This window comes from Rhinopithecus roxellana, chromosome 15, assembly GCF_007565055.1.
Source record: "Rhinopithecus roxellana isolate Shanxi Qingling chromosome 15, ASM756505v1, whole genome shotgun sequence".
Lineage (NCBI taxonomy): Eukaryota > Metazoa > Chordata > Mammalia > Primates > Cercopithecidae > Rhinopithecus > Rhinopithecus roxellana.
Genome location: NC_044563.1, coordinates 93,421,207 through 93,447,741, shown reverse-complemented (window position 1 = coordinate 93,447,741; position 26,535 = coordinate 93,421,207). Strand labels below are relative to the sequence as shown.

The 26,535-nt window shown below is 37.9% G+C and overlaps 1 protein-coding gene across 6 annotated transcripts in view; it reads left to right on the top strand.

Annotated features, from left to right (window-relative positions):
• The first annotated feature begins 4,217 nt into the window (after positions 1–4,217).
• The window catches only part of BTBD10 (BTB domain containing 10), a 71,522-nt gene continuing 49,204 nt past the window's right edge, over positions 4,218–26,535 (top strand). Inside the window, exons 1-3 of one of the 6 annotated variants that reach the window (XM_010388392.2) lie at positions 4,224–4,423; positions 8,070–8,140; positions 24,932–25,089. In XM_010388392.2, the coding sequence (XP_010386694.1) occupies positions 24,989–25,089 (101 nt within the window). In that variant the 5' untranslated portion in view covers positions 4,224–4,423; positions 8,070–8,140; positions 24,932–24,988. Of the gene's footprint in view, positions 4,424–8,069; positions 8,141–24,931; positions 25,090–26,535 lie in introns of all 6 variants that reach the window. The other 5 variants (XM_010388391.2, XM_030918889.1, XM_030918890.1 and 2 more) reach the window with 5 other exon arrangements.

Here is a 26,535-nt window from a genome sequence, read left to right as displayed (position 1 = left end):
CCTCTGCTTTACCCTAACATTCCAGGTCCTTATGTTTCAATTTAAATCTACTTTTCTCTTATTTATCCCTTTTAATTGCTCATTGTTCCCCTTATAAAGATACTTACTTTTAGCCATTTGTATGTCTTTGATGGTCTCTCCATAGGAATGTTCTTTGCTATTATCTACTTATGCATGAATCCTATTCTTTAAGGCTCACTTTAGACATCATTCCTTTCCTTTCCCTTTTCTGTGCTTCCCTGATCTCTTTAGTTAGAAGCATTTTTTTTGGTATCAAACTTATCAAAATAAATAAAAATAAGTAATCTTTATCTGTCTTCTCAAAAATGAAAAAATAAAAATAAGTAATCTTATGTCTGGATGCAGTGGCTCATGCCCGTAATCCTGGCAATTTGGGAGGCTGAGGCAGGTGGATCACCTGAGGTCAGAAGTTCGACACCAGCCTGGCCAATATGGTGAAACCCCATCTCTACTAAAAATACAAAAAGTTAGCTGGGCATGGGGGCACATGCCTGTAATCCCAGCTACTCAGGAGGCTGAGGCAGGAGAATCGCTTGAACCAGGGAGGCGGAGGTTGCAGTGAGTGGAGATTGCATCACTGCACTCCAGCCTGAGCAACAGAGAGACTCCATTTAAAAAAAAAAAAAAAGATCTTCATCTCTGTCCTCCCATAACACATTATTTCTACCTTTGACCCAACTTAATTTTCCTTTTATTTAGTTATACATCTCATTTTGTCAGAATATGTATAATATCATCTGAATCTCTTAGTATTCTTTTTTTTTTCCAGTTTTGTAGAGAAGCCTTGCTATGTTATCCTCCCGCCTCCCAAAGTGCTGAGATTATAGACACATGCCACAGTGCCCAGCTCTTTTGGTATTCTTACACAGGGTCTTGATTAATAAATGTATTTGCTAAATAGGGTTCGAGGTATTTTTGCGGGTGATTTTCCTGTTCCTGCCATTAGATGGCAGTGCTCAAACTTAGTAGTGCAAAGAAATACCAGGTTTTAACAATAAATAGGATTCTGGGTCTGTGGTCTTATCTGCTTTGAAACAATATTGCCTTAGCATGCTATAATACAAACTACCAAATGATCTTGTTTATTCACTGCTACTATATGAAACTTCTCTTTCTGTATTGACCTCTTTGGTGTGTGGAAGAAAGACTTTCATTAAAGTTCTGAACCTTAGCCTATGCAGTCAGCTAGCATTTACAAATCATTATGTAGAGCAGATTTGTGATTGTCTAAATTAATGGCATTACCTACCAAATGTATAACTGTTACCAGTGCTACTACATTAATATTTGAAAGATTATCTTTTTTTTTTTTTTTTTTTTTTGAAACGGAGTCCTGCTCTGTCGCTCAGCCTGGAGTGCAGTGGCACAAGCTCCGCTCACCGCAAGCTCCGCTTCCCGGGTTCACGCCATTCTCCTGCCTCAGCCTCCTGAGTAGCTGGGACCACAGGCGCCCGCCACCATCCCTGGCTAAATTTTTTGTATTTTTAGTAGAGACGGGGTTTCACCATGTTAGCCAGGATGGTCTGGATCTCCTGACCTCATGTTCCACCCGCCTCGGCCTCCCAAAGTGCTGGGATTACAGGCGCGAGCCACCGTGCCCGGCCGGTTAATTCTCTTTTAAAGCAAAGAACAGTAGAGACCTTATTAGATTTTATATTTTCTCCCAACCCCCATTCTCTTTTGTTTTTGAAGAACAGCAGAATGAAATGAGCTCCAGGACCCATCCAAGTAGGGTATGATGGTTTGAACAGATTCCAGCATGGAACAAAGTATCCATATTTTGCCTGAAGTCTTTCATTCATATGATTCTTCTAATGCTTCCTGGAAAATTCCAAGAACTTGATGTGAAATTACGCTTAACAGAGCACCCACTTGGCCTATGGCAGGTGCATTAGTCCATTCTTGCACTGCTATAAAGAAAAGAGTTTTAATTCGCTCACGGCTCTGCAGGCTGTACAGGAACCCCGAGGGCTTCTGCTGGACTTCTGGGGAGGCCTCAGGAAGCTTAGAATCATGGCAGAAAACCAAGGGAAGCAGGCACGTCCTATATGGCGGGAGGAGGGAGGGTGGGGGAGGCGCCACACACTTTTAAATAACAGATTTCACCAGAACTCCCTATCACCAGAATGGCAAAAATGGGGAAATCTGCCCCCATGATCCAACGACCTCCAACACTGGGGATTACAATTTGACATGAGATTCAGGTGGGACACAGATCCAAACCATATCAGCAGGGTTAGAATAACTTTTTTGTTTTCCTACTAAGTGTTGGGCTTATTTGTAGGGCGAGTAGGGTAAGCCAAATAAAACTATAGTATACATAGTATTTTTCATATAGTATACATATTATTTTATCCAAACCATATCAGCAGGGTTAGAATAACTTTTTTGTTTTCTTACTAAGTGTTGGGCTTATTTGTAGGGCGAGTAGGGTAAGCCAAATAAAACTATAGTATACATAGTATTTTTCATATACATATTATTTTATCCAAACCATATCAGCAGGGTTAGAATAACTTTTTTGTTTTCCTACTAAGTGTTGGGCTTATTTGTAGGGCGAGTAGGGTAAGCCAAATAAAACTATAGTATACATAGTATTTTTCATATACATATTATTTTATCCAAACCATATCAGCAGGGTTAGAATAACTTTTTTGTTTTCCTACTAAGTGTTGGGCTTATTTGTAGGGCGAGTAGGGTAAGCCAAATAAAACTATAGTATATATAGTATTTTTCATATAGTATACATATTATTTTATATGTAATATGAAAATAATGTGTCTAAAGGAAGGTGAGTGGAAACTCTACAGCAAAATACCAGAGTCTTTCTTTACAAGAGGACAGCTTCTATTTTGACATAAGAAAATGGTTCCTGTTTGACGGACCTCATTAGCCCTAACTTGGACTACAGAATGACTTCTTTTGAGCAGAGCTTACAGGAAATTTTGATAAGTCAAGACTGACGACGTTTTTGGTTTTTGCCTGAGAATTTTCTCAGTTTCTCTGAGAAACTGTATCACAAAATTACTATTAGATTGCTCTTATGTAGACAACTTGAAATTACTGGCAATTTCCAATTTAGCAAAATGTTGGCTATAATAACTTAGTGAATTATGACAACAACCTGTTTCTCTTAGGTTTCTGACATCTAAGTGTTCTTACAGGACAAAGATGAAGCTGTAATTGTCCAGCTCAACTGCTCATCTCCTTAGCATAAACACTGATTTGGAAAATACTTTGCGTATCACACGGTAGGAGCCTGGGAGTGTTCTCATCCAAACTAAACAGTGGTTAAAGGTTTTTCAACAAAGTTCTTGCTCCAATATCTGTTTTCATACCCAATTACTCAAAGCAGATCCTCTTCCTCTTTGCTTCCTCTCCTTGCAATGCCCTTCCCTCTCTTCCCTAAACTGGAGAACTTACTTATGCTCAAGATTCAGCGCAAGTGTCACTCCCAGGTGAAGGCTTTCTCAACAAGGCCGCGGGGAACAGCCGGTTACTCCCTGTCTGCTCCCAGAGCTCAGGCAAGCAAGCAGCTCGGCTTTTATCAGAGAATAATGGGATTATCTATTTTCCTGTAGGTCTCGCCCCGAGGGTGTAAGCTTCGAGAGAGGAGACTGTGTCTTTTACACTTTTTCCCGTTTTTATTGTCCAGCCAGCCCATGCAGGTGACTCTCCATGTTTCCTAGGCAGCCAAGCTGAAGGAGTTTCAGCTGGCATACGGGTTCCCGCCAACCGAGCGTTTAAAAATAAGCAGCGGGGTACACTACGGAACAGAGGGTGTCCCTCACGACGACCGACTCTCATCGGTTCCAGCTGGTCCACGCCGGCAGAAGCGATTTTGGAGTTTGCTTTAATGAGGAAAACGCTTTCCCTGAAGAGTCCCTGCGATATTTCTCCCACTCTGTGACCGAGACACTGTCCGCTTTTCTCTAACGGTGACAGAAAGTCAATGGGAAAACGTGGGATTCAAAGGTTTGAAGGTAACAGCCCTCAGCCACTCGGGATCCAGGGTCGCGGTTGACCCAAGCTGATGTCTGTGAGGAGAGGTTGCGCTGCGCCTTCCTCTCGGCGCCGCCAGCCCACAGGCTGAGATCCCACCGGAGGCCGCCACTCCCTCAACTGCCTTCTCCCTTGGTACCCCGCCCACTCCTGGGCGGACAGCATCGTTCTCGCGAGAATGCGGCTGGCCTCGCCTCTTCGCATTGCGCGCTCTCGCGAGAAGAGGCTGAGGAACCGGCCTGCAACCTGCCAGGGCGGCTGTGCTACGCGCAGCCGCCTCAGTGGCAGCCTCCACAGCAACCTCTGGAGGGATCTGGCTGAGGAGGAAGTGGCGGTGTCACTGGCCTCGGCCTTTGCCCCAATCTTCTGTGGGCACTGAAGGGGGACTACAGGTTCGAGAGTGAGTGGACTCAGCTGGGGAACTCGACGGGGGCGGCGCGGGAGGCTGGGCTTGGCTGGGGCGAAAGAGGAAAAGGGCGGAGGGGCCAATCTGGGCGTGAGAGCCAGGCTGCTGTGGCGGTGGTCTGGGCGACCGGACCCTGCTCGGGGACTGTGGGTGGTGTTTTGGGCTCCGGCCACGAGCACCCAATTAGGAGAGGCCGGGATAAGACTTGAATTTTGCAGCTGCTGCTTTTGGGTTGAGAGTCTGGAGGCCTTTCCCCGGGGATGAAGGCGATACCCTCATCCCTTTCCAGGGCAGAAGAACCCCGTGCCCCGCCCCTTTCCTGTCATCTCAGACGAACGCAGTGACATCCTGAGGAGGGCGCATCACAATAGGGAATAAGGTGGTGGGCAGCCTCCCTCTGGGTGAAGAGGAGTGATACCCCACTAATGTGCTGCGTGGTTTTATGCTGTAACCGTTTTACGTGTGATAAAGCTTTGTTTTCTTAAAACTTGCACAGAAAAGGTTCTGGTCTTTCTTCTTCAGATGCAGGTGCCCTGACACCCTTATCTTTGGGAATGGGGCGGGGGAAGGTGAGACATCAGTTAGTAATTTGTTAGTGTGGGCCAGTGTGACTGTTCCTGGGCCTCACAGATTTCAGCTTCTGCTTTCTCGTCAGTATTGAGTCTGTGATGAAAAGTCAGTAGTCCAGACATGCGGAAAGATAGAGCTTTACTTGCTTGTGGCTTTGTGCACTTAGCAAACGAGATTATTTTACGAAGATTTATTATTTTTCAGAGTTTTCATGCTTTTTGTTTAAATTAGCAATCTAAATGAACCAGCACAGGATATTAGTTGTATTTGTACAACTGAGTTCCTTCCCGCCCCTATCCTCCCAACCTCCGAACTACACAAATTTGATCAAAATGTTTTAGAGAGGGGGTTAGGGATAAATTTTCAATGAAAGAGACTGTAGAAATCGGAATAAGAGATATAATAAAGAATGCAGCCATAAGGGCCAAAAGAGTTTCTGTGTTAGAGAGCCTGTCCAGGATTGAAGTTCAGGCCTGAAACCCAGGTCTGCAGTTGTCATTTGAATATAACGCAGAAAGCAGTAGAAAATACTTGGGAAGGGATTTGAAAGTGGACTAAGACTGGTTAAAAAAACAACAAAAAAAAAATGTGAGAAGAATTATTTCTGATGATATAAATGTGTTTTATAAATTTTCCCAACATTTCTCAGCGTGTATGACCTAACTGCTATTATATTAATACATACAAAGTAGGAAGGAAGGTTCTAAAGCATGGAATGTGGTAAGGAACCACCAGAGAGTAACAGTGTTCAGTCAGAAAAGCTTTTAGTGTTTCAACAATGTTTTTGTGTTCTTTCATCTTTTTTCTCACTCCCAAAAAAGCTTTCAGATGGACTTTTTTTTTTTTTTGAGAAGGAGTCTCTCTCTGTCACCCAGGCTGGAGTGCAGTGGCCAGATCTCAGCTCACTGCAAACTCCGCCTCCTGGGTTTACGCCATTCTCCTGCCTCAGCCTCCCGAGTAGCTGGGACTACAGGCGCCCGCCACCTCGCCCGGCTAGTTTTTTGTATTTTTTTAGTAGAGACGGGGTTTCACCGTGTTAGCCAGGATGGTCTCGATCTCCTGACCTCGTGATCCGCCCGCCTCGGCCTCCCAAAGTGCTGGGATTACAGGCTTGAGCCACCGCGCCCGGCCTTTCAGATGGACTTTTAACGCTATGTAATTATGTTACCCTTCCACCACTCTGAATCTTTCTCACTCTTTCTAAGCCGTGTGAATTTTTAAAATTGTTAACTATGGAGTTGCAAGCCACTGTGGTCTGCTTTTGGCTTTTTATAGTAGGTAACTTAGGGAAGTATGAAAGTGATATGGAATATATTATGCACCTTTCAAAGCCATAGCATGAGCAACAAACTCACATGCCTTCGGGTACTAGTTAGATAATGAAAATGAGGGAAATGCACTATGGCTTATCAGAGAGACATCCAAGTCTGAGGTCCCCCTAATCAGTGCCATATATGAATATGGACTCCATCTTCAGCATTCTCAAGAGAAACCAGAAATCTAGATTTTTGCATTCAGTGTCTTGCGTCTTAAAAATATTGGCAACTAATTAAAACCATTAAAAATATCATGTGGCTGAATCAAATTCAAACCTGTCTATAGTTGCATTCTCCTCTCCAGTTTAGAAGCTCTGTTATAGATTAAAATTAATAAATTTTATGACTGGAAAAAAAGGAGGTTTAAAGCAAGTTTGGAGTTTCAAACTTAAGGGGTCTTGGGGAAAAATGTCGTGTCTAATTGTAAACAGTAGTTAACTTTAATAGCCTTTAAGTATGATAGGGCAAATTGAACTGGTATTTGCTATAAACATTCTAACTGTGGAAATAACTGAGGAAAAAACATCTCAGTATTTATGGTTTAAGAACGCAGAGTTCTGAGCATAGCTGATTTATAGGTATCTTATACAGAAATTGGATTATTTAGAAGCTGTTTATTGTACTTGCAGCTAATATATAAAATTAAATACAAGACACCGTCTATAGTCCATTTCAGGATTTGAATGTTTATTGTTTGCTGTGCTATCCCACATTGTCTTCCTAGGCATTGACTTTTATTGGAAGAAGTACTGATCCCTTGGATTTTATTCCATGCCAGATGGAGATTGGAGGGGTGTGGCAACAGGATGGAAAGAAATGTGTGGAGAAAGTGTGATGTGAAGCAAACATTCTTGTGCCCCTTCCTTACGTTGTTTAAAGGATTGATTTGTGTTAGTTTTTCTTGTAAGAAGGATAGGTACATTAATTGATTAAACTTAGTGCCTTATACATAGTAGAGTGTAATGACATGTATGGAATTGACCTTTGTGGATTAAGCCTCATTTACCCATTAATGTAAAGTAATTTAATCACACAATCTGATTCATACCTAGTTGAGTTATGGGGAATGGGAGTGCTAGAGGTCAAACCTAAGTAAGAGGTGGTTTTTAGGGATATAGAGGGCAAGTTGAGGGTCTTCACTGGGGATAAGGGTGAGAGAGGAAGTTAGATAAGGGAGAGAATTTTGAAAAGGTGGGTGAAATGATTAAGTACCCATTTGTGTATTGTGCAGTTTTACGAAGAGGTCTGCCTTTTGTAGCTAAATTTATCATAACTTGTGCAGAGACTACACAGAATACTGCTTTTTAATCAGGACTGCTTTGGGAATTTGCAGACTTGATTTTCATTTTAGCTCAGTCATCTCAGGCCAAGCTAGGCGAATATCTGTTCATTCAATCTTTGCCTCTCTCTGAAATAGGAAATGAAAGAAGAGGAGATATGTGTTATGTTTGTGAGATGCTCCTGTTGAAGAGCACTACTTCTGAGGAATTTGTTTTATATTTGAGAAGATTGTGCTTATTGAAGGGGGAACCATTATTTTTGTCTCTAGGTGTTTCTACCATGACTCATAAAGTAGGAAGTTCTTTTTTGGAAATAACTTTCACCTTCTTCCCATCCCCTGAGTGGCCGTCCCAAAGGAGGATTAGGGGAGGCTAGGGGAAGGGATTGAGTATACTTTTGTTCAATGCCTTATGATTCAATTTTTGGGACGCTCAATTCTTAGGCTATACATTGTCTATTCATTTGTATGTTAGGCTTATCTGAGCAGACTGGACGACTAATACTATGAGGGAGAAGATAATGGAATGCCTACAGTTATAACTGGGTAAGTTTAATTTGCAGTTGAAGTAATAAGGGTTTTTGCACATTAGATTCAGTTATATTTTTCTCGTCATCTGTTTGGATCCTTTATTTTTTGTTGATTCTGAACCAAAAGTAAGGCAGGTCAGGAAGGTACAGATGTTACCTTGTTTTGTTAATGGAGAAAGAACTATTAAACTATTTCCTCCTTTTTAATAGATTCTTCATCAGGGTTCAAGTCAATGTTGCATTTCCCTTAATATATCTTGCTCTGGTTTACTTTGAGATCTTTGAAACTGAGACCTAGTTTGCTAAAGAATGTAGCAATCAGCCAGTCAGGCGTGGTGGTTCATGGCTCACATCTGTGATCCCAGCACTTTGGGAGGCTGAGGTGGGCGGATCACAAGGTCAGGAGTTCAAAACCAGCCTGGCCAACATGGTGAAACCCCATCTCTATGAAGAAATACAAAAGTGAGTCGGGTGTGGTGGCAGGTGCCTGTAATCCCAGCTACTCAGGAGGCTGAGGCAAGGTTGCAGTGAGCTGAGACGGTGTCATTGCACTCCAGACTGTACGACAGAGCGAGACTCCATCTCAAAAAAAAAAAAAAGAATGTAGCAATCTATAACTTGAAGATGGAAGGTGAACAATCACTTTAAAAAGATGCTCTCTGAGAAAGGATTAAGAAATTGTCAGGTAATTGGGAATACAATGAGCTGAGTATTTGAAATAGTAGAAACTTGAACATAAAGAGGAATGATTTTAATTTAAATATGTAACCTTATGTCACAGTAGATTTCTGAAGATTGTAAATTATCGTTGCCAATAAAAGCATCTTTCTGGCCGGCTGCGGTGGCTCACACCTGTCATCCCAGCACTTTGGGAGGCCGAGGCGGGCTAATCACGAGGTCAGGAGATCCAGACCATCCTAGCTAACATGGTGAAACCCCGTCTCTACTAAAAATACAAAAAAGTAGCTGGACGTGGTGGCATGCGCCTGTAATCCCAGCTACTCGGGAGGCTGAGGCAGGAGAATCACTTGAACTTGGGAGGTGGAGATTGCAGTGAGCCAAGATCATGCCACTGCACTCCAGCCTGGGCGACAGAGCGAGACTGACTCTGTCTCAAAAAAAAAAAAAAGAAAGAAAAAAAAAGAAAAATCTTTCTTCACCCTGTTAATAGTTTAATTATGTTATTCTGTTTAAATGTAAGATATCTGATTATATGGTGCTTAGTTTTGTCTTTGTAGTTGAAATGAGTGATCTATTAGTAATTTTGGTGACAACTTGAAATTATTGTTTAGTATTTAGCTCTGAATAAAAGTCTGTTATAGTGAATCACTGATTGAAGTACTTGATTAGAAACTATGAAAAATACTTTTCTAAGGTCATTTTATTTACTTATTTTGTTTATTTTTCCCTCCACCCACGGAATCTGTAGGAACTAAGGTCATTTTAAATTGTAATCATACCTTTCTGCCTGAAGTGTCTCATTTAGCATCATTTAGATCTGAGTTTAAAGCCCACTGTTAGCTCTATGACAGTAATGTTAACCTCTCTGAGCCTTTGTTTCCTCACATGAAAAATGTATATAGAACACAATGGTCAGGGATTTTTCTTGGTTTTTTTTTGTTGTTGTTGTTTTATTTTGTTTTGTTTTGAGACAGAGTCTCGCTCTGTCACCCAGACTGGAGCGCGATCTCGGCTCACTGCAACTTCCACCTCCTGGATTTAAGCAGTTCTCCTGCCTCAGCCTCTCTAGTAGCTGGGACTACAGGCTCACACCACCTCGTCCAGCTGATCTTTTTTTTTTTTTTTTTTTTTTTTGTATTTTAGTAGAGAATGAGTTTCACCGTGTTGCCCAGGCTGGTCTCAAACTCCTGAGCTCGGGCAGTGCGCCCGCCTCGGCCTCCCAAAGTGCTAGGATTACAGGTGTGAGCCACTTCACCTGGCATGTCAGGGATTTAAGGATGAAATGAAATAAAAGTATATAAAAGTGCTATTATAAATAGTAAAATGATGTATAAGTTGTTAGCATTTTGTTCTGTGTTTATGCTCAGAAAATAGCATACTGGCATCATTGCCTCCTCCTCCCACCTCTCTGTCTCCAGTGATCTTGAAACACATCCATTAGTTAGATTTACATTCACATCTGACTATCTCACTTGCAGAGGACAAGTTCAACTGACTATTTGCAGCCTTGCCAATATCACTCCTCCAATGAAAATTACAAAGCTTTTTCTTTTTTTCTTTTTACTTATTCTAGTAAGCATTGAACAATAGGAAGCTCTTTTTCTTGTTTTTCATATTGGCATCTATTGGCTGATATCTGGTATTCTGTGTAATATGAATGCTAGGTAGAAAAGTAGGCAAAAGAGAAGAGATTAGAGTGAAGAGAGAGACTGTGTGACATTTTAAAAATCCCAGTCTTTTGGGATACTGTTATCTACCTTTAAAAAAGCCATTTTTATTAATTTAGATTATTTTCCTTTAGCATATTTGACTATTATTGCTTGTAGCACATGAGTAGAAAATTATCTTGGGTTTTCTATTTGTAGACTACATGAAATGTCAGCTTAAAAATAAATGTCATCCTAGGAAATCAACTGGGTTTGGAAAAAATAAAAAGATAAATAAAAATAAATTTTAGTGCTCAGATACCTGAGAAAGACTCTTGGGTACAAAATTGTACAAGTGTTGTTATGATTTTCTTGTTTTTGGGTGGCATACAAATAGTGCTGGATTGTTTTAAAGGTAATTACTTCATTCAGGACAATTTTATACAGTGCAGGCTTGAATTTGATTTTTCTCACATCAAGAAAGCAAGCGATATGATCTGTTTCTTTCAGCTCTTCATTTGTTCATTTAGAATTTTCTTAGAGAAGACCATAACCTCCTGTATGATGGTTAACTGCGAGACATTCTTGTTTCTTACTTAATTTTCCAAATTGTTGGAGTTTCTCTTTTAAAAGAGAATAATTATTAGAGAGACTAGTGGGATTATGAAACCATAATACTGAAAGTAACTTTAAAACCATTAATACTCCAATTTTTGGAAGAGAAAACTAAAGTGCAAATCAAGCCCCTTAACTGATTTTCATCAAATATGTTGGCAGGCAGTAAGACGCCTGAGACTAGAATACAAATCTACAAGTCTCCTGATTTAGAGTAGTTTGTTCCAATGATCCCGTTAGTGGGTTGCATGTGCTTCTGAGGATATATGAAAAACTTGTTCATTGTGCTGTATGAAGCAAACAATAGAACTTCTATTTATTTTTTACCGTATCCTTTTTAAGTTTCCATTTCATGTGTGTATGTACTCTATATATAATACTGGTGTGATAGTATATGTGCATTGTTTATAAATATACATATATGCAACTCTCCGTGTTACTCGAACTCAACGTATTAAGAAAAGGAAAAACTGCCATATTTTAAAGTGGTATGGCATCTTTGATCATCTTTGCTTCCCTAGTGAATGATATTATTTGACAGTAGACTGGAAGAGTTTTTTGTTTGTTTGTTTGTTTGGTTTTTTTTGAGATGGGGTCTCATTATGTTGTCCAGGCTGGCCTTGAACTTCTGGGCTCAAGTGATCCTCCCACTTCAGCCTCCCAAGTAGTTGGGATTACAGGCACATACCACACACCCAGCTTGAATGGCTGTTAATTTTGAAATTGTTTTATAATGAGTACTTTGAAAAATTTCCTATAAAAATAGATTTCTTTGGAGTAATTTCTTTCTGACTATAAAAGTAACATGCATTACGTACAACTGGGGACATTTAACAAAGGGCAAAGAATAAAATGGTACCATAATCCCATGCCTCAATGATAATTGCTTCCAGTCACAAATATATGTGTGTACACAGATACATACATACACACATGAATATTACATACACCCCTTATTTATTTATTTGGAGTATGTAAGTCATTACATGGTTCAGATAGTTAAAGTATATCAAAAGAGAACTCAGAAGTCTTGATTACATCCCTATTACCTTCACCCCAGTCCTACTCTGCCCATATAGGTAACCATTTTGATTAATGTCTTATTTATACTTTGAGTTTCTTTTACAAAAATAAATACATGTATATTTGTCTTTGAATATATGTACATATTTTAGAATTTCCCCTTTATGTCACAAAAGGTAGTACAATGAATATTGCTTGTTCTGAACCTACCTGTTTTCTGCTGTTGTTGTTTAACCTAACAGTATATTTTGGACATTAATCTAGTATTCTATTGTGTGGATGCACATAGTTTATTCAGTTAGCTTCTTTTGATGCACATTCAGATTGTTTTAGTCGTTTCCCGTTACAAATAATGCCACAGTGAATATATTTGCCGATATTTTGTGGAATATTAGTGGACTTGTATCATCTTTGAAGTAGGACTAGTAAGTGTCTGTGTAATATTGTTGGATATTACAGAATTCCTTTCTGCAGGGGTTATATAATTTGTGTTTTTCCTTTTATTTGTTTATTTATTATTATTTTTTTTTTTTTGAGACAGGGTCTCACTCTGTCACCTAGGCTGGAGTGCAGTGGCATGATCACCCCTCACTGCAGCTTCAACCTCCCAGGCTTAAGTGATCCTCCCACCTCAGCCTCGCAAGTAGCTGGGACTACAGGCATGTGCCATCGTGCTCTGCTAATTTTTATATCTTTTAGTAGAGATGGGGTCTCACCATGTTGCCCAGGCTGGTCTCAAACTCCTAGGCTCAAGTGATCTGTCCACCTCAGCTTCCCAAAGTGCTAGGATTATAGGCGTGAGTCACTGCGCCAGGCCGTCATTTGTACTTTTCATTGGCAGTGTATGCCAGTATTGAGAATGCTTCTCCACAGCTTCACCAGCAGAGTATATGGTCAAACTTGGAGGTGTTAATTTGCATTTCTTTTATGAGTGAGGTTGAACATATTTTTATGTTTAAGGCCATTTGCCTTTATTTTTCTGAAGATTGCCCATTTCTTTGTGCATTCTCTGTTTTGGAGAAGAGAAGTTGTCTTTTTCTTTCCTTCTTTAAGGAGCTCTTTATATACTATGAAATTATTCCTTTAAAAAAAAATTACTTGTTTTTAAAACTTTATTTTTTTCTGTGCTTTTTGCAAGTAGTGGTGTTTTTCATAGGCAAGTAGGAAAGGCTTTCTCTCCTTCCCGGTTGTCAGTGAAATCACCCATATTTTTTCTGGTATTTGTATGATTCCAGTTTTTACATTTAGGTAGATGATTCATTTGGAGTATATCCTTGTATGTGGTATGAGGTATGAATTCAGTTTCATGTTTTCCTGAATGTTTATTCAGTTGTTCCAATGCCGTTTATTACTGTCTGTCTTTTCTCGATGACTTGAGCTATCACTTTATCGTATATTGAAGTTCTTTATGTTTTAGGGCTCTGTTTCTGGGCCTTTAATTCTCTTCTATTGGTTGGTTTGTCTGTTCATGCACCACAGACTCTTAGTTATTGAAATGAGCCTTAATTCAAAGATCTTTGAATATGAGAACATTTTTAATTTTCTTAATTCAAAGATCTTTGAATATGAGAACATTTTTAATTTTATTAAAATGGAACACTGCCTATAGTACCAAGACACAAAGACGTGTAAAATGTTTCTTTGTGAGCAAGTATTTTGTCTCAGGGCAAATTTTAGATTCCTTAAACTTTTCAGACAGTGCAGACATAGAACATTTCCATTATCACACTGTTGTGATAATGGAAAGTCCTATTGAGCAGTGCTGCAGTCTAGCACTTGAATCATATTTAATAGAGCCATTACTAGCCTGTTGAATTGATGGCTGATAGGCAAAAATCTGAAAGGAATGGAAGGTAAAGGGGATAATGAATAGGTCAAAATGGAACAGCATAATAAACGTTATATGAAAAAACATAAAAAGGCATCATGGAAGGAAAAGTATTGTTTAAAATATTGTCTGACTTTGTTTAAAGGGTGTTGCTTCTTAAGAGTTGACTGTAATCTCATTTGATTTAGGCATCAGCTTCAGGAGCATTGCCTGTATTGATATTATGTCAAGATGGTTTGCTTCAACTAAGGTGTTTCTGGTTTTGAAGTCAACACTTTTTGGTCATAGTAGAAAAGTAAAACAGTTGTTATTTCTTTAGGATATTAAAAAATATGCCTTTTGAGTTTTAAGAAGGTAGCCTATAAACTAAACAGGGTCTAGTTACTTACAATGCTAATCATGTAATGTAGTTACTTTGTAAATGCTTAAAACATGGAAAGATTTTCAAACATTTATTGAGCTGTTTGTGATGGGAAAGAAACAAATGAGTAACACTTCATTTATTGAAGTGTTAATGCCTTAATTAAGAAGTCAGCAAAATTTGAATAGAAATTCTATAAAAGTGATAAAATCAATTAGCACAAAGATTTTATATCCAAATCACCTCTGGAACATCAAGGGTTGACTGAGCTGACTTTGGAAGTCTTAACATCTTGGTGAATTAGAGATCACCCTTTAAATAGACAACAGGGCTGGGTGTGGTGGCTAATGCCTATAATCCCAGCACTTTGGGAGGCTGAGGCAGGAGGATCACTTGAGGTCAGGAGTTTGAGACCAGCCTGACCAACGTGGTGAAACCCTGTCTCTACTGAAAAGAATACAGAATTAGTCAGGTGTGGTGACACACGCCTGTAATCCCAGCTACTTGGGAGGCTGAGGAAGGAGAATTGCTTGAACCCGGGAAGCAGAGGTTGCAGTGAGCTGAGATTGCACCATTGCACCCCAGCCTGGGTAACAAGAGCGAAATTCCGTCTCTAAATAAATAAATAAATAAAAAACAAATAAATAACAGATCCTACTTTTAATGGGAATACCATACAGTTTTATTAAATCTGTTTGTTAGAATCTCCCTAGCAGTTATCAAAATGCCTGAAAGGTGCTAAGTACTCAATAAATAGATTTTGAATGAAAGAATAAATTAATTTTATTTTATTTTTAAAAATCTTTTTAATTTTTAAATTTAAATTTAATTTAATTTTTTATTTTTAGTCCTGGGGGTCTCATTTTGTTGCCCAGGCTGGCCTTGAACTCTTGGGTTCAAGCGATCCTGCTGTCTTAGCCTACCAAGTAGACGGGATTACAGGTGCATGCCACCATACCTGGCCACTTTAATTTTATGTGGTGAAATTAGATATATACAATTCAGTTGGTTATAGAAATACCCTGAATAAAGTTCTCAGCTAAGCTTGTCTTGTTTTAACTGTAACAAATCAGAAAAGGACAAGCCTTAACAATTGAAAGGGCTTCTGTGAGATTTAAATAGGCACATCTTTGAGGAATGTTTTGGGGAAACTTAGGACTTGTTTGGTAATATCTTGAAAAATGTTTTCAGGGATGTGATATTTTCTCTCTTTTATCCCCACTATCTTGATATGTATTTCCTGAGAGCATTAGAAATTGAACTGTTATAGGTTTTGTTTATTTGAAAGTGAGATTCACATGATTGGTGCTCTTTGCCATAACTAAAACATGAGTACAGGTACATGACAGTATTCTTTTAAGACAAACAACTAAAAGTTAAAGACTGCTTATAAATCTTTGTAATTCTTATTTCATCTGCACTAGTAAATTGTATTAAGTGAAATGTCCTTCAGTTTCTTTCTTCTTCTTCTTTTTTTTTTTTGTTTTTGAGATGGAGTCTTGCTCTGTCGCCTGGGCTGGAATGCAGTGGTGCGATCTTGGCTCACTGCAACCTCCACCTCCCAGGTTCAAGCGATTCTGCCTCAGCCTCCTGAGTTGCTGGGATTACAGGTGCCCACCAACACACCCGGCTAATTTTTATATTTTTAGTAGAGATGGGGCTTCATCATGTTGGTGAGGCTGGTTTTGAACTTCTGACCTTGTGATTCACCTGCCTCGGCCTCCCAAAGTGCTGGGATTACAGGCGTGAGCCACCGCACCCAGCCTCTTTCTTCTTAATGTAGTTAACATTTTGTAAAAGCTTACATACAAATTGTACTAGTGTGAGAGAGGACATAAACCTGAATCATACTTTGTTCTTGCCCTCAAGGATCTTATAGTCTAATGGGGGACATGTGGCAGAAACATATTCTATCAGTGCATATGTAGTGACTGTATTTAAGCAATCCTAAAAATTTTACAAAACTGCACTTAAGCAGTAAAATTAAACAAGGAAAAAAATTTCTATAACACCATCACCTCCAAACACTTTTTAATAAACCTTCCCCAATATTATCATTGTGAAAATAATGTGTAGAAAATTCAAATACTATGAAAAGATACAACAAAAAGTAAGTCTCCTTATTCCAGCATTTCCTCAGAGGCAACTAGTTTTAGTTTTATATGATATTTCTAGACATTTTATCTTAACATATACAAGCATGGATGAGTGTGTGTGTGTATGTGTATTTAATTTTTTAATTTTCTTTTTTCTGTTTTTTTGTTTTTGTTTTTCTTGTGCGTAAATATGGGACTACATAATGCATATCTGTATCCTGCTTTTTAGCTTAACGATATATTTTGAAATATTTTCTGTATCAGTATATATCTCATTTTTACTGGTTTCATGATATATTGTGCAGATTTTTAACCTCTTAACTTGATGAACATTTAGATTGGTTCTAGATTTTTTCTAGGACAAATAGTACTGTATATCATGTCAGGGAGAGAAAGGAGATGTATTCATTTTGTATTAGTGTAGTGGTATTTATAATTAAACAAGGGCTGAGCAAAATCTTAAAACCTTTAGTCATGAATGAACTAATGAAATATACACAAAATTTATATTAGGTTGCCTACTAAAGAGAGTAAGCATTGTGCCTAGCACTGTGTTACATAAGGTATCCTGTCTAACACTTTGGTGGTTAAAATAATAGTAGATTTTAACCACCAAATAATGAGAATTGTGTTATTTTCTTCATTTCACGTTTAAGGAAATTGGGGTCTTGAATGTCAAGAAACTTTTACAAAGTTATACAGGTTTTTTTCTGATTCTAAAACATCTTCATTACTCACTATTGTGGCAGAAGTAGAAATGAAAACTCACCAGTTTTCCTTATCCAAAGTTTATGTATGTCGTTTGTGGCAGTGGAAGGATGGCTATTGATTAACTATGCTTGCTATGGTAATGGGACAGTGTGATTGGGGTTTTTGATCAAAAAGTGGTTTCATTATGCCTTGCTAATATATTTGATGCTTTAAAGTATTAATTAAAATCATCATTGGTTTTTTCTTTTAAAATTTAAATGCAATAAAATTATTTCTTTCTGATATACAGTTCTGTCAGTTTTGATAAAAGCATACAGGTGTTTACCACTACTACAATTAAGGTACAGAATAGTTCATCATTCACCAAAATTACTTTGTGCTGTCCCTGTGTAATCTCTTCAGCCTTAACTCCTGGCTGATCTGTTCTCTGTCTTTATAGTTTTGTCTTTCAATGAATGTCATAGAAATGAAATCATATGGTATGTAACCTTTGAGTCTGGCTTCTTTCACTTATCTAATGCTTTTGAGATTCATTCATGTTTTGTGTGTATTCAGTAACTTACCTACCTTTATTATTAGATACTCTCCCTCCTGTCTCTGAATCTCTTTTCAATTTTCTTCAATCTTTCTTGCTCTTTATTCTATGGATTGGTTAATTTCTATTGATCTGTTTTCCAAGTTCCCTGATTTTTTTTTTTTTAAATTTCCGTATGCCATTGTATCCATCTAATTTTTCATTCTAGTCATTGTTCTTTTCAGGTAGAGCTGACTTTCCATTTCTTTTGACAGTTGCCACCTCTCTACTGAGATGCCCTTTGTGTCAACCATCAAGACAGTGCTCTTCTTTTAGTTCTTTGTATAGACTTTTTCTTTAATTGTTTGAATATATTTATAATAGGTGCTTTGAAGTCTTCGTTTGCTAAATCTAACATCTGGACCAACTTGGAGTCAGTTTTTGTTTTCTGCCTTTTACTGTTTTAATTTTTTGCATGTCTCATAATTTTTGGTTGAAACCTGGGCATTGTAATATTTTTATGAGGATTTGTTGTTGTTGTTTTGTTACTGTTTTAGAGAATGTTAACTTGCCTGGATTCAAACTGCAAACTTGTTTCCCCTGCAGTGTATAGCAACTGCCATCTGTGCTTATTTCTTACTTCTTCCAACAACTTATTTTTTTAGCTTGTTTTCCTGGGGATCAGGGCAAAGGGAAAGCTTTCCTGCACCTCTGTAATTTGATGGTCAGCCAAGAATTTGGGCAGAGATTATACTCACATTTTGGAATTCACCCTCTCTCTGGGTTCTTCTGGGAGTTCCCTCTTAATCTCCAGTTTACCTGCTAGTGGTGGTCTTTGTCCTCTGATACCCTAACCAGGAAGGGATTCAGCTTTCTGCTGCTGGAAGTGTATACAGTTGGGGAATACATTCAGCTTAGAAAACATCAAAATCATGTCTTGTGCCATGCAGCTTTCAAGGCTAGAGTTCTCTACGGTCTCTGCCTGCTTTTTCTGCCGGGCTACCTGGTGTCTCTCCCCTACCTCCCGTACATGTGTATTTTAGCTGTCAGTCAGGGATTTGAGCAGAGTTTATGCTCAGATTTTGGGCCTCACCTTTCTTTGTTTCCTTCACTTCCATTACGTCTACCTGAAATTTCAGCTCTGAGGTTTTCTCTGCCACTTTGAGCTGTGTGGCTGCCTGGTTTCCTTCACCATATTTGTGAGGGATGGGGAGGCCACTCAGCAAAAAAACTTCAAACTGAACTCATGATTCTGTTGCTTCTAGTTGTAGTTTTTCAAGAGTAAGCTCTTTTTTCACTGCTGTCTGCTTTTGGACACTTTCCAGTGCCTTTAAATAGTTGTTTTTTATAGTGTACCCCGATTTAAATAATTGCTTTCTGTTGGAGGTGTGCATGAGCACTTCACCTGGCTGTGTTTGCAAGAAGTTTCTTTCCATCTGTCTGATCTCCTTTTCTTGTAAAAGTTGCTTCCACCTTTTCTTTGTCCTACATTATTATCTGTGATAGTTTGCAATTCTTCAAGCTCTTTCAGTTCTTGATGTTGCTAAAAATGACTGTTCAGTTCTCTGTCAATTAATTTTTGGATTTATGTTACACTCCACGGGAGAATTTAGAGTAGATTAGCAATCAAGAGGAAATTATAAACATTTTCATAATGGTTATATCCATATCATACATTTTCTGTGTTTTTGGTGATACAGTCTTTCTTTTATTCCTAAGGATAGAAGCTCATCAAGTGACCTTTAAGTTTCTGGTCCTTAGAATTCTTCCTTCATGTAGGCCCCTCTTAAGGCCTTCTTTGTAGTTAGTACAAAATTAACTTTGTGAACATTCAGGTGTTTGCTCTTTTGTCTGCCAGTATCAAGTGATTAATTTGCTCTTTAGGGCTATCTCTCCTCCTTTTGGTCCTTTCCACATAGAGAATGTCACTTTAGGACACTTAGCTGACTCAGGTGTCATCTTGGCTTCCTCCTGGTCAGTATTTACCATCCACATATTTGGATATTTGGACTTCTGTAGCTGAAGGCAACCCTTGTTGTCTGATTCTGGTATCACTATGTAATTCTATCCTCTTCACTATTCTCCCTCTCTTATCTATCAGGTCTTTCTAGTAATGGCTGCCCTTGAAATATTTTGTCTGCAAAGTTTGAGAGATAAAAATAATTTTACATCAATAGAAAAGTTGTTGCATAACGACACTATTTAGAATGTGCTATGGTTTGACTGTGTCCCCAAAAATCCATGTGTTGGAGATTTTATCCCTATTGTAAAAGTACTGGGAAGGGCCCAGTAAATGTTGATTGGATCATGAGGATGGAGCCCTAATAAATAGATTAATGTAGTTAATTTCAGGAGTTGGTCAGTTATCAAGACAGCTGGTTATTATGAAAGTGAGCCCAGCCCTTCGTGTTTTCTCTCACCCAAGTTCTCTTGCCTTTCTACCTTCTGTTATAGATGACACAGCATGAAGGCCCTTGCCTTGCTGGTGAATTGCTTTTGGACTTTCCAGCCTCCAGAACTATAAGCTGAATAAATTCCTGTTCATTATGAACTACCCAGTGTCAGATATTCTGTTACAGCAACAGAAAATGGACTAAGAGTAAGATTTTAATAGGACAAATGAAGCCACAAGATGGCTGAGGTTTAAAAGGCACATTGTTGGTAACAAGCAAAAATACAATTCTTTTTTTTCCCCTTTAAACTCTATTGGACTTGAAAAAAGTACCAATTTTTATATACCTTGCTTGGTACATTGGAAATAACATGGGTTTTTTGTTAGAATGGAGTTTTAATCTTACCTCTAAGATTTCCTCATATGTGAAACAGGATAATAATATGGAGTTGTTTTAAGGTTTAAATAGGAGAAAATATATAAACTTCCTAGAACGTGGATAGTGAAAATAGAATAAGTGGTCTCCATACACTGTGCATTTGTCTTTGTTTTGTTCTTGCATGTATCATTATCATTAATTGATACTATCTGGAAATAGTGTCCCAAGGAGCAATTATTTATTTTGTTACTGTAGTCTTGAAGATTCTATCCCGCAACCCCCACCTCCTGTTTGGACAGAATGTCCAAGAGAAGGGGAAGTAATTGCATCATCCTTTTCTCAGTTAACTTTTGGCAGTCTCCTGAATGCCTGCCCCTAGCCAACAGGCCCAGTGGTTCCAGCCTCTGTACAGATGATTTCTAGATTATTTTGAATTTAAATTTATTTCTATCATGCCTAAACGTAGTAATGAATAGTGAGATATTTTCCAGGAATTTTGTTTTCAGTAGTCTGGTAATTATTTTTTGATGATTACAAGATCCAAACAACAATAAACTTTAGTTTGTCTAGACATTGGGGATTCAAGTGCCAGATTCTGAGGGACCTTTTTATAGTAAGGAGTGTAGATATAGGAAATGAGGAGCCATTCAGTTTTTACGAAGGCCGTTCTGATTATAGCAAAGCCAATATGGAATTGAACGGTGGTAAGGAAGTCAGCCAACATTTTTACTGATAGATGATAAGGGCTTAAATAAAGGCAGTAGTCGTAAGAATGAAAGGGAGAGAAGGAGTCAAAAGAAGATTCTAAAGTAGACTTGGTATGGGGAAATGAGAAAGAAGTCAAGGATGATTTCAAAGTTTTTAGCTTGATGAGTAGAAATGACATTAATTGATGTGATAGGCCAAGATGATGAGACTGACTACTGAAGTTGGGGTGCCTATTAAAGAATTCAGATAGTAATAATGCAAACATAGATTCTATGTAGTGTATAAATCCTGATGTTTGCAAGGGTTTGGTCCTCATTTCTGTTTTGTTTCCTGTCTCTCTCGACCCAGCAAGTAGAGAAGAGAGGAAGATGGAATCCTAATGAACGCCAAGATTTAATGAGGGTGAAGGATGAGGCAACGGTAGAACTTGAATAGAAGTGCTACAGGTGGGAGAGAGATGCAGGATATGGAATTGAGAGGAGTCTTTTTTCCCCTTTCCAGGATGAGTTTTTTGAGCACAGGAATAATGTCTAACTTACTTCACCACCTTGCATATTGGCATATTATAGTAAATGCTTGTAAGTGCTTGACTGAATGAATGAATGAATGAATGAAATCAGACAAATATACTGTCACTGAATATGGCACAGAGGATGGTTAAAAATGAAGAGATTATTAGATATTATAAAATAGTATATAATATGTGCCAGTGGCCTTTCAACCATTTACAGTTATAACTTAGCTTATTGATAAAATTTAAAAACACTAGCATTTTTGTGTATTTTTACACAAACATAAAACGTGTTATGTTTATGTAGGCAAACATAGGCATAGTTTTTCCAAACATCTCAATTTGAATTCCACTTATTTTTTAGTGTGCTTGTAACCCTATGACTACTGGGAGTGAGGGCTGGGGAAAAATCTTTCACGTGGTAATACCTAAGTTTTATTGACAAATGAAATGTGAATATGATTTTTCAGCTGATTTTTGAGCACTTTCATCTGAACATTCTTTACTTTCTTATGGCTTGCTGTGAAATACATGCTGATTACTTTAAGTAGGATTGATTAGGAAAACATATGGGTATTTCCCTCCTGCCACCTGTTTACCATCCAGTGTAATAGTGGTAGAAAATCTGAATCTGAATTTGCCTTGTTTATCTGTTCCTCGTAGTTAGCTTTTTGGTCACTGCCACCCATGGTTTAGGATCATTCTTCCCTCAGTGGACATCTGTGGCTATCCTATTCAGAAAAATATCTGATAGTTAAGGATAAGGAAGAGATAAAATGCTCTTCAAAGATATGTTAGTCTGTATTCCCAGATATTCTGGAGGCTGCATTGGGAGAGGCTGCACTGGGAGGATCACTTGAGCCCAGGAGTTGGAGACTGCAGTGAGTTATGATTGCATCATTGTACTCCACTCTGGGTGACAGATTGAGACCCTGTCTCGAAAGAAATGACTGGGGGCGGTGCTCTCATGCCTGTAATCTCACCACTTTGGGAGGCTGAGGTGGGAGGATCACTTGAGGCCTAGAGTTCAAAGAAAGAGTTAAAGAAAAAGAAGAGGAGAGAGAGAAAGAGAGAAAGAGAAAGAGAGAAGAAAGAAAAGAAAACTTAATCCCTGAAATAGTTTATACTTGAGGATATGTAGAGTAAGGAAAAAGTGTTCTAAATCTCATTCTACAGAATCTGCCAAACTTCTGCCTCCTATTTTCTCTCATTGTTTCTTTCTGCTATCTTTATATCTTTTGTATCTCTTTTGGTGACTACTTTTTTCTGACTTTCTCCTTCGTTTCTCCGATTTGTTCATTCTCCCCATTTTCTTCTCTTTGACCTCCTCTCTTCAGTACGGATAACTAGTCATAAAGCAAAATTGAGGTTTTTAAAAGTTTTTTTGTAATGAATACATTTTTATTTTTATAATCTAAAATTCAGACGAGATTGACATACTTTTATGTTCAAAATAAGTCATGGTTTTTATGTCATCTAATACCCGATTGATTTATGATACAGTCATTCTTAAGGAGATAACAAATAGGCAATAGGGTTCCTTTTCCAGGAGCAGGCAGCAAATAAACTATGTGGCATTTGCTCAGGAATTTGCATCAGTCATTGATTCAAAGGAAGAATTTGAATCAGCAGTTCTTCCTGTCTCCGTCTTTTATTTTTATTTAACTCATGGATCTACCTACATATTTATATATTTATTATATTAAATGCTCATTTATTGTAAAATTTTCAGCTGTTTTTAGAAATAAGGTACTATGAGAAAAAATATAGTAAAATGGTTTCTCTAAAACGAAAATGTATCTTCTACTGATTTTTGATATGAACACAATTTTAATGAGTTTATCTTTGGCATTCTTTGTGAAATTGTACTGCAATACTACATAAAACTCAGGAAAGCAGGCCGGGTGCGGTGGCTCAAGCCTGTAATCCCCGCACTTTGGGAGGCCGAGACGGGCGGATCACGAGGTCAAGAGATGGAGACCATCCTGGCTAACACAGGGAAACCCCGTCTCCACTAAAAATACAAAAAATTAGCCGGGCGTCCTGGTGGGCGCCTGTAGTCCCAGCTACTCGGGAGGCTGAGGCAGGAGAATGGCGTGAACTTGGGAGGCGGAGCGTTGGGTGAGCCGAGATCGCACCACTTGCACTCCAACCTGGGCGACACAGCGAGACTCCGTCTCAAAAAAAAAAACAAAAAACCCAGGAAAGTATAGTATTTTCCCAGTTTTGGAATTTCCCTTTGACTTTTATGTACAACTCTACCTCACCTCCCCCCATCAAATCCAGTTTGGAAAAGCATATAGAAGGTATTCAGGAGTGGGTGTCAGGAAACCTGAGTTCCAGTCCAAATTGTATAACTTTGTTTAAATTGTTTGACTTCATTTGGTTTCTCTTTTGGTGTCAGCAATTTCTGAAAGTCAAATCATCTATTTCCAAACAAATACTTTAGTCCCAGCATTTTTCAAGATCAAGATTTTGTTCTATATAGTGAATTATCATTGTTCTTTATAATACCGTTTAGCAGCATTGTGACCTTTGGCAAAATTACTAAAATTCTGAGGCTTTCTAGTCTGTATATGGGGATCATAATGCCTGCTTTGCAAGATGATTGTGAAGATTAAATTGGATAGTGAATGTGGTTTAAAAGTGTTTAGCTCAGATATTCTGTAAAGCTGTTATTAAGTGAGTTTCCTTATCATTTCATTTGACTGTAGTAGAAATAGCAGTTACAAGCCTCACATGTGAAAAGGCATGAAGTATATGAATTGAATTGATAAAACATTTTTATGGTTATTGCACTATAAGGAAACATCAGAATGTTTACATACATTTATTTTTGAGTAAAAATTAAATTTCTATTCAGAGTTTTTAACTTCATTAAAGAAATAATCATTAAAGAAATAATAACATTGATTATTTGTTTTTACTATATGCTTTCCTAAGCATCTTAAGCTTTTAGTAATTAGGAAATGTGTTCCAAGTGAAATTTTGTCTAAAAGAATCATTCTGTGGAATTGTTTTTGCCTTTTTGGTACCATAATGATATTTGGATACATGAGGTACCTATACAGCAGTTGTTTAAGTATATTTACTAAATATAAATAGCACATTATTAAACTGTTACATAGTGGTAGCAGATTTAATAGACAAATCAAATGAAAAGTACCTAAAAAGACCTCTGGTGTTTATTTTAATTTGATTTGTGGCATTTGTATGGTTAGTATTTTATAATCTATTCATCACTTTAAAAATATATCACAGTAATATCAAGTCTGTACAATTCTATGACTATTTTATTCTGCATGGAATAGATTTAAAGGTCAACACTGCTCTTTTATGTAGGTTATGGGTGCTACATGTGTGCTTTCAGAGCAGTAGTGTGAGGAAGCTTGGAGTGGGATGGCAGGACGGCCTCATCCCTATGACGGTAACTCCAGTGATCCAGAGAATTGGGATCGGAAATTGCATAGTAGACCTCGTAAACTTTATAAACATTCAAGGTAGGTAGAAAACATGTATTTCGCATATGAAAACTCTGCTGAAACTGATTGTAAAGAATACTGCTGCATTTGGTTGTGGCAATTCCTGTCAGAGGATGGAGAATATTTTACAAAACATTATGAATGTTTATCTGTCTCCATAGATAACTTTTGGAGAAACATTTCTTTTTAATTTTTTAATATTTGTATTTGAATATTTCTGTCTCTAAAGATGGCAAAAATCTCCCTAGTTGACCCCATGAATAAATGCTATAATTTACTTAACTGGGGACTCTCACATGACAGGTTAGTTCTTTGTATTTAAAACTCCCTAATAGGAATGTATTTTGTGCTCTAAATACATTGTATACCTTACACAGGATAATATATAGATTTATGTCAGCGTTTGCTTCATACATTTTTAACTGAGTTTATATTGTGTTGTTATCCTTCTTATTAATGAGAAAAATTAATCTTTCTGGAATGACTCTACTGGTTTATTTAAAGTTTGCTGCATGAAATAAAATTCATTTCAAGTTTCAGCCCATCTATCTATTATTTTTAAAACTTTCATTTTCTGCTGTGTAACTTAATGAGGAATACCTCATTTTTATACACTTTGATCTGAAATTTTAAGATGTTAATTGACAACTCAGAAACCTCACATATTACAGGTATGTAAGCATGTTTTCATAAAGCAAAATCTATGAATATTATTTAGGGCATATTATTGAGCATTTAACTTACTTGAATATAAATTTTTCCTTACCACTGATAACAAATACCAGCTTTCTTGAAAAAAAAAAGAAAAAAGCCGTAGTATTGTAATAATGAAATAGTTTTTGTGATTTTAGAGAAATAGTTCAGGTACTTCATACACTATAGCTAGAAAATTTGAGTGATTGGTACTTTTTAAGTCTCCTGATAATATGTTCACTTTTATTGTTCCTGATAATATGTTCACTTTTATTGTGGACTTTTAATGTGATGAGGTCTAAAATGTTAATATTAAGTTGACTTTTTTATAATCCATAAGTCCATGCCAAATGGTATGAGTGTTTTTTTATTTTTTTATGTTTGTTCATTCTGTGTGTGTGTGTGTGTGTGTGTGTGTGTGTGTGTGTCAACATCCAAACTGGGGCTTTGTTCTTTTTCTCTATTTCATGGAAATTATTTTGTCATTTAGATTAAAGAGATGCTGGTTTTACCAGGTGTGGTGGTTCTTGCCTTTAATCCCAACACTTTGGGAGGCTGAGGCAGGCAGATCACTTGAGGTCAGGAGTTTGAGACCAGCCTGGCCAACATGACAAAACCCCATCTGTACTAAAAATACAAAAATTAGCCAGGAATGGTGGCATGCACCTGTAATTCCAGCTGCTTGGGAGGCTGAGGCATGAGAATTGCTTGAACCTGGTAGGCGGAGGTTACAGTAGGCCACTGCATTCCAGCCTGGGTGACAGAGTGAGA